This window comes from Papaver somniferum, chromosome 1 (assembly GCF_003573695.1).
Source record: "Papaver somniferum cultivar HN1 chromosome 1, ASM357369v1, whole genome shotgun sequence".
Lineage (NCBI taxonomy): Eukaryota > Viridiplantae > Streptophyta > Magnoliopsida > Ranunculales > Papaveraceae > Papaver > Papaver somniferum.
In genome coordinates, this window is record NC_039358.1 from 211,463,784 (window position 1) to 211,477,213 (window position 13,430).

The 13,430-nt window shown below is 33.9% G+C and overlaps 1 protein-coding gene across 1 annotated transcript; it reads right to left on the reverse strand.

Moving 5' to 3' along the window:
• Window positions 1-248: 248 nt before the first annotated feature.
• On the reverse strand, window positions 249-1,203 carry LOC113336229. The gene is made up of 3 exons (XM_026582197.1): window positions 1,101-1,203; window positions 808-987; window positions 249-704 (listed from the first exon to the last, which is right to left on the reverse strand). The coding sequence occupies exons 1-3, from the start codon at window positions 1,178-1,180 to the stop codon at window positions 515-517; spliced, it is 450 nt and encodes a 149-aa protein (XP_026437982.1). The 5' UTR covers window positions 1,181-1,203; the 3' UTR covers window positions 249-514.
• Between the last annotated feature and the right edge of the window lie 12,227 nt (window positions 1,204-13,430).

Sequence of the window (13,430 nt, forward strand, 5' to 3'; positions counted from 1 at the left end):
AATAATAAATGGCACTACCATATCATGAACACCGCCTTTGTCTTTAACCTTCGGGGTTCTGATTGTGTTTCATGTAAAATGGATTTTTTTTGAACAAGAAAGGTTGTATTAAAAAGAAAAAGGTGTGTACAATGGAAGTAGAGGATCAAAGATGATGATCATACTCCTGACAAAGAACAACAATTTCGAAAGCAATCTCTAAACACATTATTAAGCAGTTGGAATCGCTCTGTCAGTACACGTACATATACAAACGTGGGTAATTCATTTATTGATGAGATGGAACTTAGCGTACACACATGAAAATAAGAGTTTGCAACTCGGATCGAGACAAACTCCTAATGATGCTAATTGAAAATACGAACAATTACTAATAAAGCAGAACTCATAAACACGTACTGGTTTTCCTCTTCTTTGTTCTTATTTGCTAGTACATGGTGATCTAGTAAGAACCAAAAGGACGATTAGGCCATCGATGAACAGGTGCGTAAGTGATCAGTGCAGAGATGGTGGTTCATCCAGATACTTTCGTGCAGCATTGGCAAGTGTTGTTTTCCAAAAAATTAAGGGATATTTCAATATAATTTGCAGCGGAAATTGGAAAATCATACCCAAGATTTTCTTCGCATCTAACTAAACAAGCTAGCTCGGCGGGAAGATCGGGAACGGGGTTATACGGGATCAGGGCGCAAGTGTGGAGACCTCTATATCACAACAACAAAAAAAGTTAACAGACGACAATACTGAATAAAATCACAGACAAAAAGAGAAATAGAAGGCATCCAATCCAATAAGAAGGGTACTTACTCGTTCAGATATTGATTATCCACGCAACATGTGCACCAGTTTTTGTCTAAGAATAACAATGACTTTTCATGATATTTCCACCACACAATTGGAACATTCGGCCCAAAGTGATTTCGACACATGAAATCACAGGTAGCATCTGTAAACGGTACCTCGGTGCATTTGACGCCATCCACACCTCTATATCATAAGAACAAGAGAACAACATCAATAATAAAGTAAAGATTCGAAGACGATGATAATAATTAATAAAAACATAAACAAAAATGAAGAAGAAGAAGTATAGCAATTACTCAGAATTCATCAAGGCAGCCAAAATGAAAATGAGACCAATGAAAAGTGGAGAGAAACAGAGAGAAGTAGTTTTCGACATGGTTTCTATTGCAGTAACTTTGAGAAATCTATTGCGTGAGTGTATGACTTCCAAATACCATAAATAAGGACCTATTTATAGAATTGAATCAATGTCAATGAGCTTTACTGCGTACGTATACCTCTAAAATGAATTATTCTTCTTATTCATCTCGACTATATTGTAATATTAATACAAAACGATTCCTTTGTTCTTGATTGGTAAAATATAACAAACAGAACAATATTAATGGCAAATTAGTTCAAAATATTATTGATCATATGTCTTATGGATTATTCTAGACCAGTTGGATTCAATAAGGCCGACCATTGTGAAAATGTAACAGGCCCCATTTTTTTTTACAAATCATTATAGATCTCACTCATTCATACAGATATTAAATACTCGACCAATTAATTACTCACATTTTAACATTATTGAATCTAAAGTATCCTTAGAGGTTGAGATTATTGGTATTAATACTAACAAGGATGGTGTTGATAATGACTCGATTAAGAATCACAGAGTCATCTAATAGTTAGTACTTACTACTAATAATGCGTAGAATGAAATTGCATTTGGAATCAACATGTTTGGAACTCAAAATTGGAACATCAGCCCCAAACAATTCTTGACATTTATATACACAAATAAGATGGCCAGGACCATCAACAATGAAGCTATACATCGTAACAACAAGATCATAGCAACAAGAACATCTATAGGACTAGGAGTACTTTAGGACAAGCAAGATATGCTTAGCTAGTTCGACGATTTGTCCGCAATCACATTGGGACTTGGAGCTAAGAGCTTCTCCAATGGAATATACGTGAAGATAAATGTCTAAGTCCATATAGGATAGACATTCATTTTCCCTAAAAATATTCTCCAACCCAAATTTTTAAATCAATGTAAAGATTACATGGCTTAATTTTTGTTAGACATTGTCAAGGCGAATGTCAAGTTTTAGACATTCACCTCCACAACATCAAGCTATCCTAGTAAGCTTTTGCTTCGTAAAATTAATTCCAATATATTAAATAGCCCTCTTTAGGTGTAATAAAATTTAAATTTTACTAAAAATAAAAAATGCATTTAATTCATAAAAAATCACCAACAACATCATTGGAGATGAAATGTTTTTTCCCCCTAAATTTAAGGAAAAATTGGAATGAAGATGTCTTGTTTGGGTTGCTACCTAGGAAACACACACAACCACCATTGAAGAAGCTCTAATACCCCATAAATAATACAGATCAAATTCAATATGCAATAAATAAATGTGGATTATAGTATACCACATTTAGTGTATACTACAATGACATAAGGCACGATCGATGCACATTGGAAGATGGAGCTACTACCCGTATATAAACATAAACATTAACAATACAGCTCAAGGTCTACTGTATATGCAATAAGGAGTTTTGTTATGGTGCACATTAGTGCATCATAATACAATGAGTGTATGATTTTAAACCGTCAAAGTTGACGTCCCTGTATGTGCATCTCAATAACGTATTAAAGATGGATAATTGTTGTGTACTTGAAAACATGATAGTTGGTATATCAAAATTATTTCTCAATCACAGGATGCGTGATCCTAGCTCATAGATAAAGATCTACACATGTAAATGGTACAACTCAAACCCACGCAATTTGTGGATTTTAATGTACGAAAATCATATTATGGAGAACTATCATAAGAACTACTTCTTGACGACACGAAGTGTTATATATATATTTAGGCCATTGGTTTAACTGCAAAGACGATACTGGTGGAATAAGGCACAACCGCAAGGTAGGTATTATAAATCCTCTGCTCTTGTTTTTGTCTTCCCAAAAACCTAGGTGGATTAGTATTTGAAAACCTATATATTTTCAATCTGGCAATGTTAATAAAATTAGCTTGGAGAATTGTGACTGAACCTCAAGCTAAATGGGCTCAAGTATTAAAAGTTAGATACCTCTCAGATAAGGATTTACTGACGGATTTTCTTCCCGCGGTACTTGGATTTGGAGAAGCATTCTTAAAGGTTTAAAAATTGTCAAGCAAAATTACATATGGAATGTTGGAGATGGCACTCCTATTTCTCCATGGAGACATCATTGGTTATTTATCGAAAACATAAATCCTTCCTCTCATGTAGATTCATCCTAGCAGCTCACTTTATCTTAATCTATCTATCAGAATGCTTAATGGGGCATTACAAATTTCAGAAATGTTTCTCTGCCGATCAAATACAACAAATCAATATTATTAGATTGTTTCCTAATACTTCTGATTCACTACATTGGTTTTTAAGAAGGTCAGGGCCGGGACTTCACAGTGGGATCAACTTATAAATTTCTTATTTGGTGGTACCTTTAATATGTTCCAGTCTCAAAAGTTTTTTTCTGAAACATTTTAGCTCAAGATTTGGCATATGATGATTCCTTATAAACTGGGGCTTTTCTTATGGAAACTAGTCCATAACATTTTAAGTGTTGAAAAGACGAGGGTCCCCAAATGTACCACAATATTTTAATTTCAACCTATAAGTCTGATACCAAATGTGATCGTCTGTGGAAAATAGTCGAGACAATACGACAACTTGATATTCACTTGACAATAATTACAGTAATAAAACCATTTGACTATAAGTCAAGTGATTATGATTAACGCACAATAGTATTATTTACTTGATTATTGTTAGAGCACTGCTCGGTCGAACTCGTAAGCGTTGCTATCTCAAACTTGTTTGTCAAGTTTAGTTGATCAAAACTACATAATTGATTTCTAGTCTACTTATAGTTATGTCTCGGATTAGGATATAATGTGTTGTCGAGATTTAGAATTCACGGCAGAAGAAGAAGATCTACTGAGGAGCTTGGAGGAACTTCATTAACAAAAGGTATGTGGAGACTGAAACTTATCTATCACTCAAAAGTCTATTATATTCTATCTTCTAATGAGACTAAGTCGTATATCTATATAGACTTTTACATTATACACATTTGATATTTCGAGCCAAGTTTATCTCGCTTATATATTTCTCGAAATACGTGTTCGAAGCTTTTTGCTTTAGCTATGTTCATCATATTCTTGACAAGTTTAGTTGGAAACAATTTATTTGCTGGAAACTAAATATTAAGTCAAAAGATGATCATGTGAAAATTACCTTGAATATCTTATATGATTTGTGTGAGACAGTCATTTGATTTTAGCTTGGGAAGTTTCGTATTGGTTATTCGATCACTTGAAAATTACTTGAAGCTAATGGTATGTGTAAGATTACCATTAACCTATTCTAAGGATGTTTCAAAGATTGAAATGAGAGTTTAGAACAATTACCCATGTATGGATACAACACGGTATGTATACCCAGTATGCGAAATGTATTTTGATGATTCAGGTCCAGAACTCTTGTTTGCGTGCCTAGTATGCGAGTGAATTTACCTGAGAAGGTCTGAAACTCTTGTTTCCATACCTAGTATGTGAATGGGTTTACCTAAGTTTGCGAATAGCTTGACTAGGCCAAGGTCTAGGAGTTGTTGTTCGATCGTGTACCAAGTTTGCGAACACAGTGGTGAAGTTCTAAAATCGGTAATGTATGATTATCATACTTATGAACTAAAACATTTATAATTTAAGGAATGCAATCTTTGCAAACCGTGGCTTAATGTTCATAAATTGATTCTTCTATAAGCACTTTGTATGATTACGAATTAAACCAATTTTGTTTCAATTTGTTTATGAATATTTCTACGAGATAGTGAACAATTGAACAACTCTATTTGAAACACAATTAGATTCATTTGATTATCTTTCATGATTGATTGATCATCATATTCGATCTAGAAGTGTTAGATGAATACGTCTAAGACAAAAGTGTTCATATGGCTAACTTCGGTTAGCTGTTATTGAGCAAACTCAATATGGACGTTTAGGTACGGTTACTCATATCTAAATATAAGTAGATTTCATTTGTGTGTAACAAGATAAGACCGTATGACGGTGGAGATTAATTGCTTAATTTCTAATCAAACTTAGCTTGAGTCTTAAATCAGGAGTTCATCTAACGGTGAATATTGAATGCTTTTTCACTAAGCTATCTTAGCTTTGATTATAACCAACCCTGGTTTGAAAGACTATATAAGGGAGAACTCTAGCAATTGGAAAACCTAATCTCGACACTTTCCTGTGTCCTAGTTGTAAACTAAAGTCGATTATCCTTTAACCTAGGTTTTTCCAAAATCATTATTAGGTTAACGACTTGAATACTTCATTTGGGATTCGTGAAGCCAGATACAACTATTTTCTCTGTAGTTGCATATTCTGATCTTACTTGTTCTATCGTATTGAGTTTTATCTTCTCTAAGATTTACTCGAGATTTATCTCCGATAGGTAAGATATAAAAAGTAATCACAAAGTTCTTCGTCTCAGACTCTTATGATTCCACAATAACTTTTCATGTTAATCAGTTGGGTTATTGTGAGGTGACTAATATTTCTAGGCTACTCCTTGGGATTATAAGACCAGATTATTAGTTGGTACCTGTTCACCTTGATTTTCGTATAAAAAGACGGAACAAAAACAGAGGACATATCTGTGGGAGACATATTTGTTTATAAGTCTTCGACTTTGGGTCGTAGAAACTCTTAGTTATGGGTGAGATTAGCTAAGGGAATCAAGTGCGCAGAATCCGGTGTGGTTCTGGAGGCGTAAGGAACGCGACTGTACCTTAATCGGTGTGAGACTTGGTTAGAGCTCAACTACATTCCAGTCCAAAGTTAACTTGTAGTAGGCTAGAGTCTGTAGCGGCTTAATACAGTCTGGTGTTCATATTTGGACTAGGTTCCGAGGATTTTCTGCATTTTCGGTTTCCTTGTTAACGAAATTTCTAGTGTCTTGTTATTTCTTTTATGCATTATATTTGTTTATATAATTGAAATATCACAGGTTGTGCGTAGTTCAATCAGTTGATAAATCCTACCTTAATTGTTGGATAAAACTTGATTGACACTTGGGCATTGATCTTTGGTACCGTCCAAGTTATTTCTCATATCAATCAGGCTCGTGGATTTCTATTTGTTTGATTTGCTTATTGTATTGAGAAAGAGATAAAAAATCTTTGATATAATTCTTGATTGAATCTCGCTTTTAAGTTGGTTTTATCGGAATTAAATTGGAGTTTAGTCCATACAACAAATTATTGGGTGTGGTTGTTATACCCCTGCTTTTTCAATTATTATAACAATTCTAATGCGGAAGTAAAGTAAATAACACACACAAGATTTTGTTAACGAGGAAACCGCAAATTCAGAAAACCCTCAGGACCTAGTCCAGTTTTGAATACTTTCAGAATTAAGCTGCTGTACATAGAATAAAATCCAACTTCGTATAGTTGAGACCAAGTAAACTACCCCTAGTTACTTAATTCCCTCAGTATCCCTGTGTCTTCGACCTTTTGATCTCGCACGTGAATCTAAAGATAAAAATCACTATCTCAAGTTGCTTTGCTCCTTTTGATCGTATTCCAAAAAGTAAATGAATTAAATATGTTTAGTAACCACTATATTCAATCTTTGGTAAAAGATATGTTGAGTCGTTGACAAAGGCTCTTATGTTTAATTTTATAATTACTCCTTTGTCTGGTTAGATCAATCCAATTCTTAATTACCGAAATAATGAATTTCCGGATTTTGCAATCAAATAATATAGAACTCGAGAGTAACTATAAAATGATGTCGATCTTACACAACTAGATAATCACAAGTTTATCAAAGATAAACAAGATCTAGTTGGATCCCATCCGATCAAGATGTATGCAAAAAATTCACAAGATATGAAAACTAATTAGATAAATCTTCTTCATTTGATTATTCTTAAGAGCCTTATATTCTGATATAAGGGTCACTCAAAATAGATCAAAGTATTGATGGGATCTTTAAAACTATTGTTAGATTTAAAGACATCTTATGATAATCCATTGTTAGCAGACTATGTTTCGTGTGTGATTGATCGCAAGAGGATTCAAGTTTGTGTTTTGCAGGTTATTAAGAAGGAAATTGAAGATTTGAAGACGATTTTTTTTTATTAATTTTCATATCTCGTGATTCGTGCACACATCTTGATCGGCTAGGATCCAACTAGATCTTGTTGATCTTTGATAGACCCGTGATTATCTAGATGTGTAAGATCGACATCACTTTATAGTTACTCTTTGAGTTCTATAATGTTTGATTGCAAATCCAGAAATTGATTATTTCGGTAATTAAATTTTGGATTGATCTAACCCGAAAAAGGAGTTTATTAGATTAAACAGAAGAACCTTTATCAAACAACTCAAACATTTATTTTACCAAAGATTGATTAGAGTGGTTACCAAACAGTTTCATTCATTTGTTGTTTGGAATACGATCAAAAGGAGTAAACAACATGAGATAGTGATTTCTATCTTGAGATTCACATGCATGACCAAAAGGTTGAAGACACGGGGATACTGAGGGAACTAAGTAACTATGAGTAGTTTACTTGGTCTCAACTATATGGAGTTGGTTTTTGTTCTATGTATAGCGGCTTAATTCCGAGAGTACTCAAAACTAGACTAGGTCCCGAGCTTTTTCTGCATTTGCGGTTTCCTCGTTAAAAAAAATCTTGTGAGTGTTATTTACTTTACTTCCGCATTATAATAGCTATTATAATTAAGTAAATAATACTATTGTGCATTGAACCTAATCAGTTGACTTGATCTTATAGTCAATCGGTTTTATTACCGTAACTATTGTCAAGTGAATATCAAGTTGTCGTATTGTCTTGACTATTGTCCATAGACGATCACACTTGGTATCAGACTTATTGGTTTATTTTAAAAGATTGTGGTTTTCAATTGGTATCAGAGCAAGCAAACACGAAAATATCTAACAATCTGTGTTTGGTGTGATCCAGCCTATGAGAATGAATTCGAATTCATATGAATCGTGTTCAGTTAATGCACCAACAAGATTTGACGGAAAAAACTATCCATGGTGGAAATCTGCTATGAAATCTTTTCTTCAATCATGTGATTTTTTACTTGGTTATTAGACGTTGATGGATATAATCGTTTGAGAATAAAAGGATTGGAAACTGAGTTTCAAAGCTAGCTAATTATACAAGTGAAGAAAAGATCCTTGCAAAACAAAATTGTTATTATCGAAGCTAATGATCTTTCCTCCTTATCAACAAGTAATCTTATAGGGAAACTAAAGATTTTTGATCAGGAGTGTTTGTCAAAAATAGAAAAAGACACAAGCACGGCTTTGAAAGTCATTGCAAGTCCGACAACTTCTAGTCCGAAAAACTCCAAAGATCATGTATAGCTCTAGATGATGAAAAAGAGGCTGAATTAAATCATCATTTGTCTCTTATTACTCAGCAATTCAAGAAATTGTTGAGAAATTGAAAGAGAATCACTTTGTATGAATTGGAAATCACTCTTCTATTTCTAAGACAAAATATACATGGGATGATGATGATAATATTCCTCAATGCTACAAATATCAAAGCTTTGATCACATCTCTCCTGACTGTTCTACTAAGGATATATATTCGATACAAAAGAAATGCATATGTTGCAACTCTTGACTATTCACCTGATGAGAATGACTAAGACTATAAGACATATAGTATTGCAACAATTCCATAGATCTACAATTCCAGTTCACTTCCAATTCTAGATATACAAGAAGAGTTCACTCCTAAGGTCTTTTCACAATAATTTCTTTGTCAATATGAAAAAATTTAGTCATTGGAATTCGAAATCAAAGGAATAAAATCATATCTTTATCAAATCTGATTAAGCTATATAAGTGACAAAGAAAAGCTAAACAAAAGTCTAGTGAAAACTGAACTCTTGCTGGTTTCTAAAAAAAGAGTGAGTATTTAAACTTATCAATGACATCAATTGCTGTCATGATGTAATCAGAAAATTAAAAGTTGAAAACTCAAAATTGAGGAATATCTCTGTCTTCCCTTGTAAATCAACTCAAGACCGAAAAGAGATCATCAAAAAGAAGGTTGGATAAATACATTAAAACTAAGGGCTGTAATCGGAATACATCTGCACCTTGTTTCCGATGAAAAGAATGGGAACATTATGAGAAACAATGTTCCAACAATGCACAAAGAGACGGACAGTGTCCTTCAAACATGACAAGGTCAAAGTCCAAACAAAAACTAAGATAATACGTCGACAGGGATGTCTGGATAATCTGATTTCAGGATACCAAGATCTTGTATCAAATTTGAGAAAGGAACTTGACAGTTCGGGAATAAAAATTCTCAAATTGATTGAATCTACAAAAATGTTGGGATTTCTAGAGGGAGAAATTACAACAATCGAAAATTAGAATTAGACGAATCCTTATTATAATAGTAAGGATGTTTGTGTAAATATTTTCGAAAAACATATCTTGTAAAAATATTATTGAATAAATTTTCGGTTAATGAAATTTCTTTTTCATTAATAAAAATAATATTCTCCTTCAAAGACTGTGAGAAAATTCCTATTATTTATAAAAGAATGAGATTAACATTTCATTTCATAAAGATCTGACAAAATGTCTACTTCTAGTTGCAACTCTCACAAAGTTGAAAAAATCTGGACACTCTTGTTTCCAAATAAGAAACTCCGTCTCGAATCATCAGATGGCGATTCAGATTCTACTTTGGAGCTTAATCATGATGTTCCTAGTGAAGAACTTGCATCTCTTAATGATAATCTTCTCAAAAATCTGTCACTAAAATTAGATCTAATTTTATGTGAAGTTCGAAACATGGAAAGAGACATACGAAAGGAAGTGAAGGAGGTCAATAACAATCTTATGAGTCTTGAATCAATATTTGTTGTCAATGAAGATGATTGGAATCCCTTAGGATTTACTGATCCCACCTCAAAGCAAATTGAGAAACTCTGAAAGGGTTCAATGAAATATTAAAAATAGACTAATCAAATTGTTGATTTAGTTCAATTTGTTGTGTAAGGTCTATTCGAATAAACTATCAATTATTATGAATGAATAAAGTTTATTTTATAATTTTTGTTTCATTATTTGATAGTTCTGATTGCATAATTAAGCTTGCTTTGAATGGTTATATTTTTATGCTATTGCTTTCGGTTTATGAGATGTTAGTTTCGGTTTTTGTTAAAACCTAATTTTCGATCTCATAGTTTGTGTAGCTTTTTGATTTAGCGGGATTAAGTTCGAGTCTTTTTAGGTAGGCTTTATCAAAGGATCATAAGGATATATGATTAAAACTCAGGTGTGAAAGCCACAATGATGTTAATATCAATTTATGTTTATATAAGTTGTGTTTAGCATAACATATGAGTATTGGGTTTAAACTTTTTCTATTGACGGGCAATGGTTAAAACCGATTCAACCTTTCTCTGGTAAATGTTGCTCTTGTTGTTGTTCTTTTGTTCTTACGAGGGGATGACAATAAGAAGGGGAATATTTCTTATTGAAATGGTGCTTAAATGATATATCTTTCTGGGGAGAAGAGGATTCGAAAATCGAGGTAGCAATTCTTAGTATATTGTTAGTTAATCGTTTTTCATGTTTAAGAAAAGCTTGATTTTATTGCATATATTTTGCTTTTATGTAGTGCCCCCAAAGCTAGCAGCTGACTAATCCAAGATATTAACTAAATAAAGAGGCAGTAAGGATCTAAATCATATACTTAAACATTCAATTAAGAAATCTGCTATCAAACTTAACCCAAAAGCTAGCCCCGCTCTGAAATGTATATATACAAGAAATACTCTCAAATGATACATATACAATAGTCATTTGGTTTACAAATAGAATAAACAACATAATAAACTTAACCGAAGTTAAACAACTAACGAATTCAACTCCTCGAAGCTTTCGCTGCGCAACTCTGATATGTCTCTGAAACTGAAAGTGGGAATGGGTGAGTACATCATCCCTAAAAGGGGTGCCCAGTGGAAATAACATTTAACTTTCAAGTAATCATTGGAAATGATTTGAAAACAATTCATGTTTTCCCTAAACACTATAAAACAAGCAATTTCACAGAGGTAAACAATCATGTATATGGAACTAACTCCTTCCAAACAATATATAATATGGTGACTCGTCCCGCACCTAGCTATTGCATAAAGTAGGTATAAATGAAGGAGCAGTATCCTATATACCACAGATGGAAATTCTCAGTTTCCAAACAATAAAATGGAACTTTTTATTTCCCAAATAATTCATGAAGACAAAAAAAACATTGCAATTCCTTTCCAAACCATGGAAAGATTAACATAAATCAACAGTACTTTCAGAACTTAAAGTAAAACAATGCATACACAATCAGACAATGCATGAATTTGTTAAACATAAACTTTGGTAAAAGAAAACAACAATAATCACTAAAGAGTTAAATATAAATTCCCACCTCTTTTGATGACAAGCCACGCCTACCTCGAGATCCACGATCCACTGGTTTATCCTTTGAATAGATCATTGTTAATATAGACTAATTGTTAATCACACAAGAACTCTAAGAATCTAACCAAAATGACTCACACAAGAATCATATAAGTCTATCTAATGGTTCTAATCCCATTTAAGCCTTTACACCTTTTGATTCTCTACCTTTAGCATAACTAAGGTTTACTAATTCAATTAGGTTGGTTCTATAGTCCATTAGCTAAGTCTTGTGAATATGTACAACTTTGTAGAAGAATCCAAAGGCTAATCCAGACCACAAAGGTCCAAATATCAAACAAAGAAACTAACTCTAAGCCTAAGTCCACGAGCCCTGACCATTGATCTAAGGCCCAGTCCAATCGGGTCAACTAACGGTCAACGTCCGATCTAACATGGTCAACTAACAGTCAACATCAAAGTCCTGGTCAAATGGTCAACCAAGTCAAACTGATTCAACTCAGTTTATCAGGGTCAACTCGAATCAGTCAGATTATTAACTGAGTCAGCTAAACAAAATTGAATCAGTCAGACAGGCCAAGGGTCCTTTTAACACATCTGCAACTCTAAGTCTCTAACTCTCTAACTCTACAACTCTATTCAAGTTCAACTTCAATCTATTCATTGCAATAATTTATTCATTCAAATTATAACTTAGAATTGATTTACAAAAAAATAACACAGCCTACCTGCAACACCAGGAGTTGCAAGCTTTCACTGCAGGCACTAACTACAGTCCTACAACTCCCATCATCCACCCTTCCTTACCTGCAATTTTTTTTCCATACACAACATTCATACTAACCTACTCTTCTATACAGACAAAAGATTCATAACCACCAATGTAGCTTCACTCTACAACTCCATGATAGACACATTTTTGTGTCTAATTTGTCTCGATTCTATAATTGATAGTGCTCATTTTTGTACTTATTACGGTGTTTTATGTGTGTGTAGGTATTTTTGGCAAATAATCATTTTTGGAAAAATCGGCTCGAAAAGTTGGTAAAAGCGCCCGGAGGACACATGCTATTCGGACTCTCACTAGGGATAAGGGGTACCCAAATTACTAAGGGGCAGCCTCAGGACACCCTCAAGGCAGCTTCTATTCGCACCCCTGCTATGGATAGGGGGCGCCTCTTCTTCACAATTCAAATGAAGCTTTTTGGCGGGAAGCTATTGCAGCAGCGAAGCAGATCTGGAGGTCGAATTTTGAGCGATTTATAAGGAGCTTCAATGGCTTATTTTCGTTGGACTGGACCTGTGATAGCATAACAGGGTCGCTGTGATTGATTGGACCCAACCAATTGGGATAGATAGGCCGGGAGAAGCGAACAGAGGAGGTGAAGTTTATCAGAGATGTTATCGTCTTTTGGGTGAGATTATGTCGGAGTTTGACGTGAAGATGGATTGGGATTATCTTGATTCATCGAAACAAGGTTGGTAATCCCTTTAGATTCGAAAATAGAGGAGGAAATTATCGAGTTGGCTAAAACATGGAGTTCCATGTATTCTCGGATATTTTGGTTTATGTATGGAAGTACCAGAGGATTTTACGTTATGAATTGAGTCCTTATTCAGTCTACAGGGAGTACTTGAGAGTTTGGAGAACCAAGTTGACGCGTAGATAATCTTGGAAGGGAAAGAAATCCCGAGACTTGAGGTGGAGAAAAAGATAAGAATAACCAAGGATTTCTTGAGATTCAATCGACCTGTGGTCTATAAAAGGAGTTCGGATAGGTCATAGAAGGGTTACACATACTTTGGGGGTAGTTTAGAGAACCACAGGAGACAAAAATCGGAGTT

Excerpts from the sequence above, each read along its gene's own strand:
- LOC113336229 (XM_026582197.1), bottom strand. The coding sequence starts at position 1,180 with ATGTCGAAAACTACTTCTCTCTGTTTCTCTCCACTTTTCATTGGTCTC. Across the intron at positions 988-1,100 it reads GCTGCCTTGATGAATTCTGA|AGGTGTGGATGGCGTCAAAT; the intron begins GTAATTGCTATA and ends CTTATGATATAG. Across the intron at positions 705-807 it reads GATAATCAATATCTGAACGA|AGGTCTCCACACTTGCGCCC; the intron begins GTAAGTACCCTT and ends GTTGTGATATAG.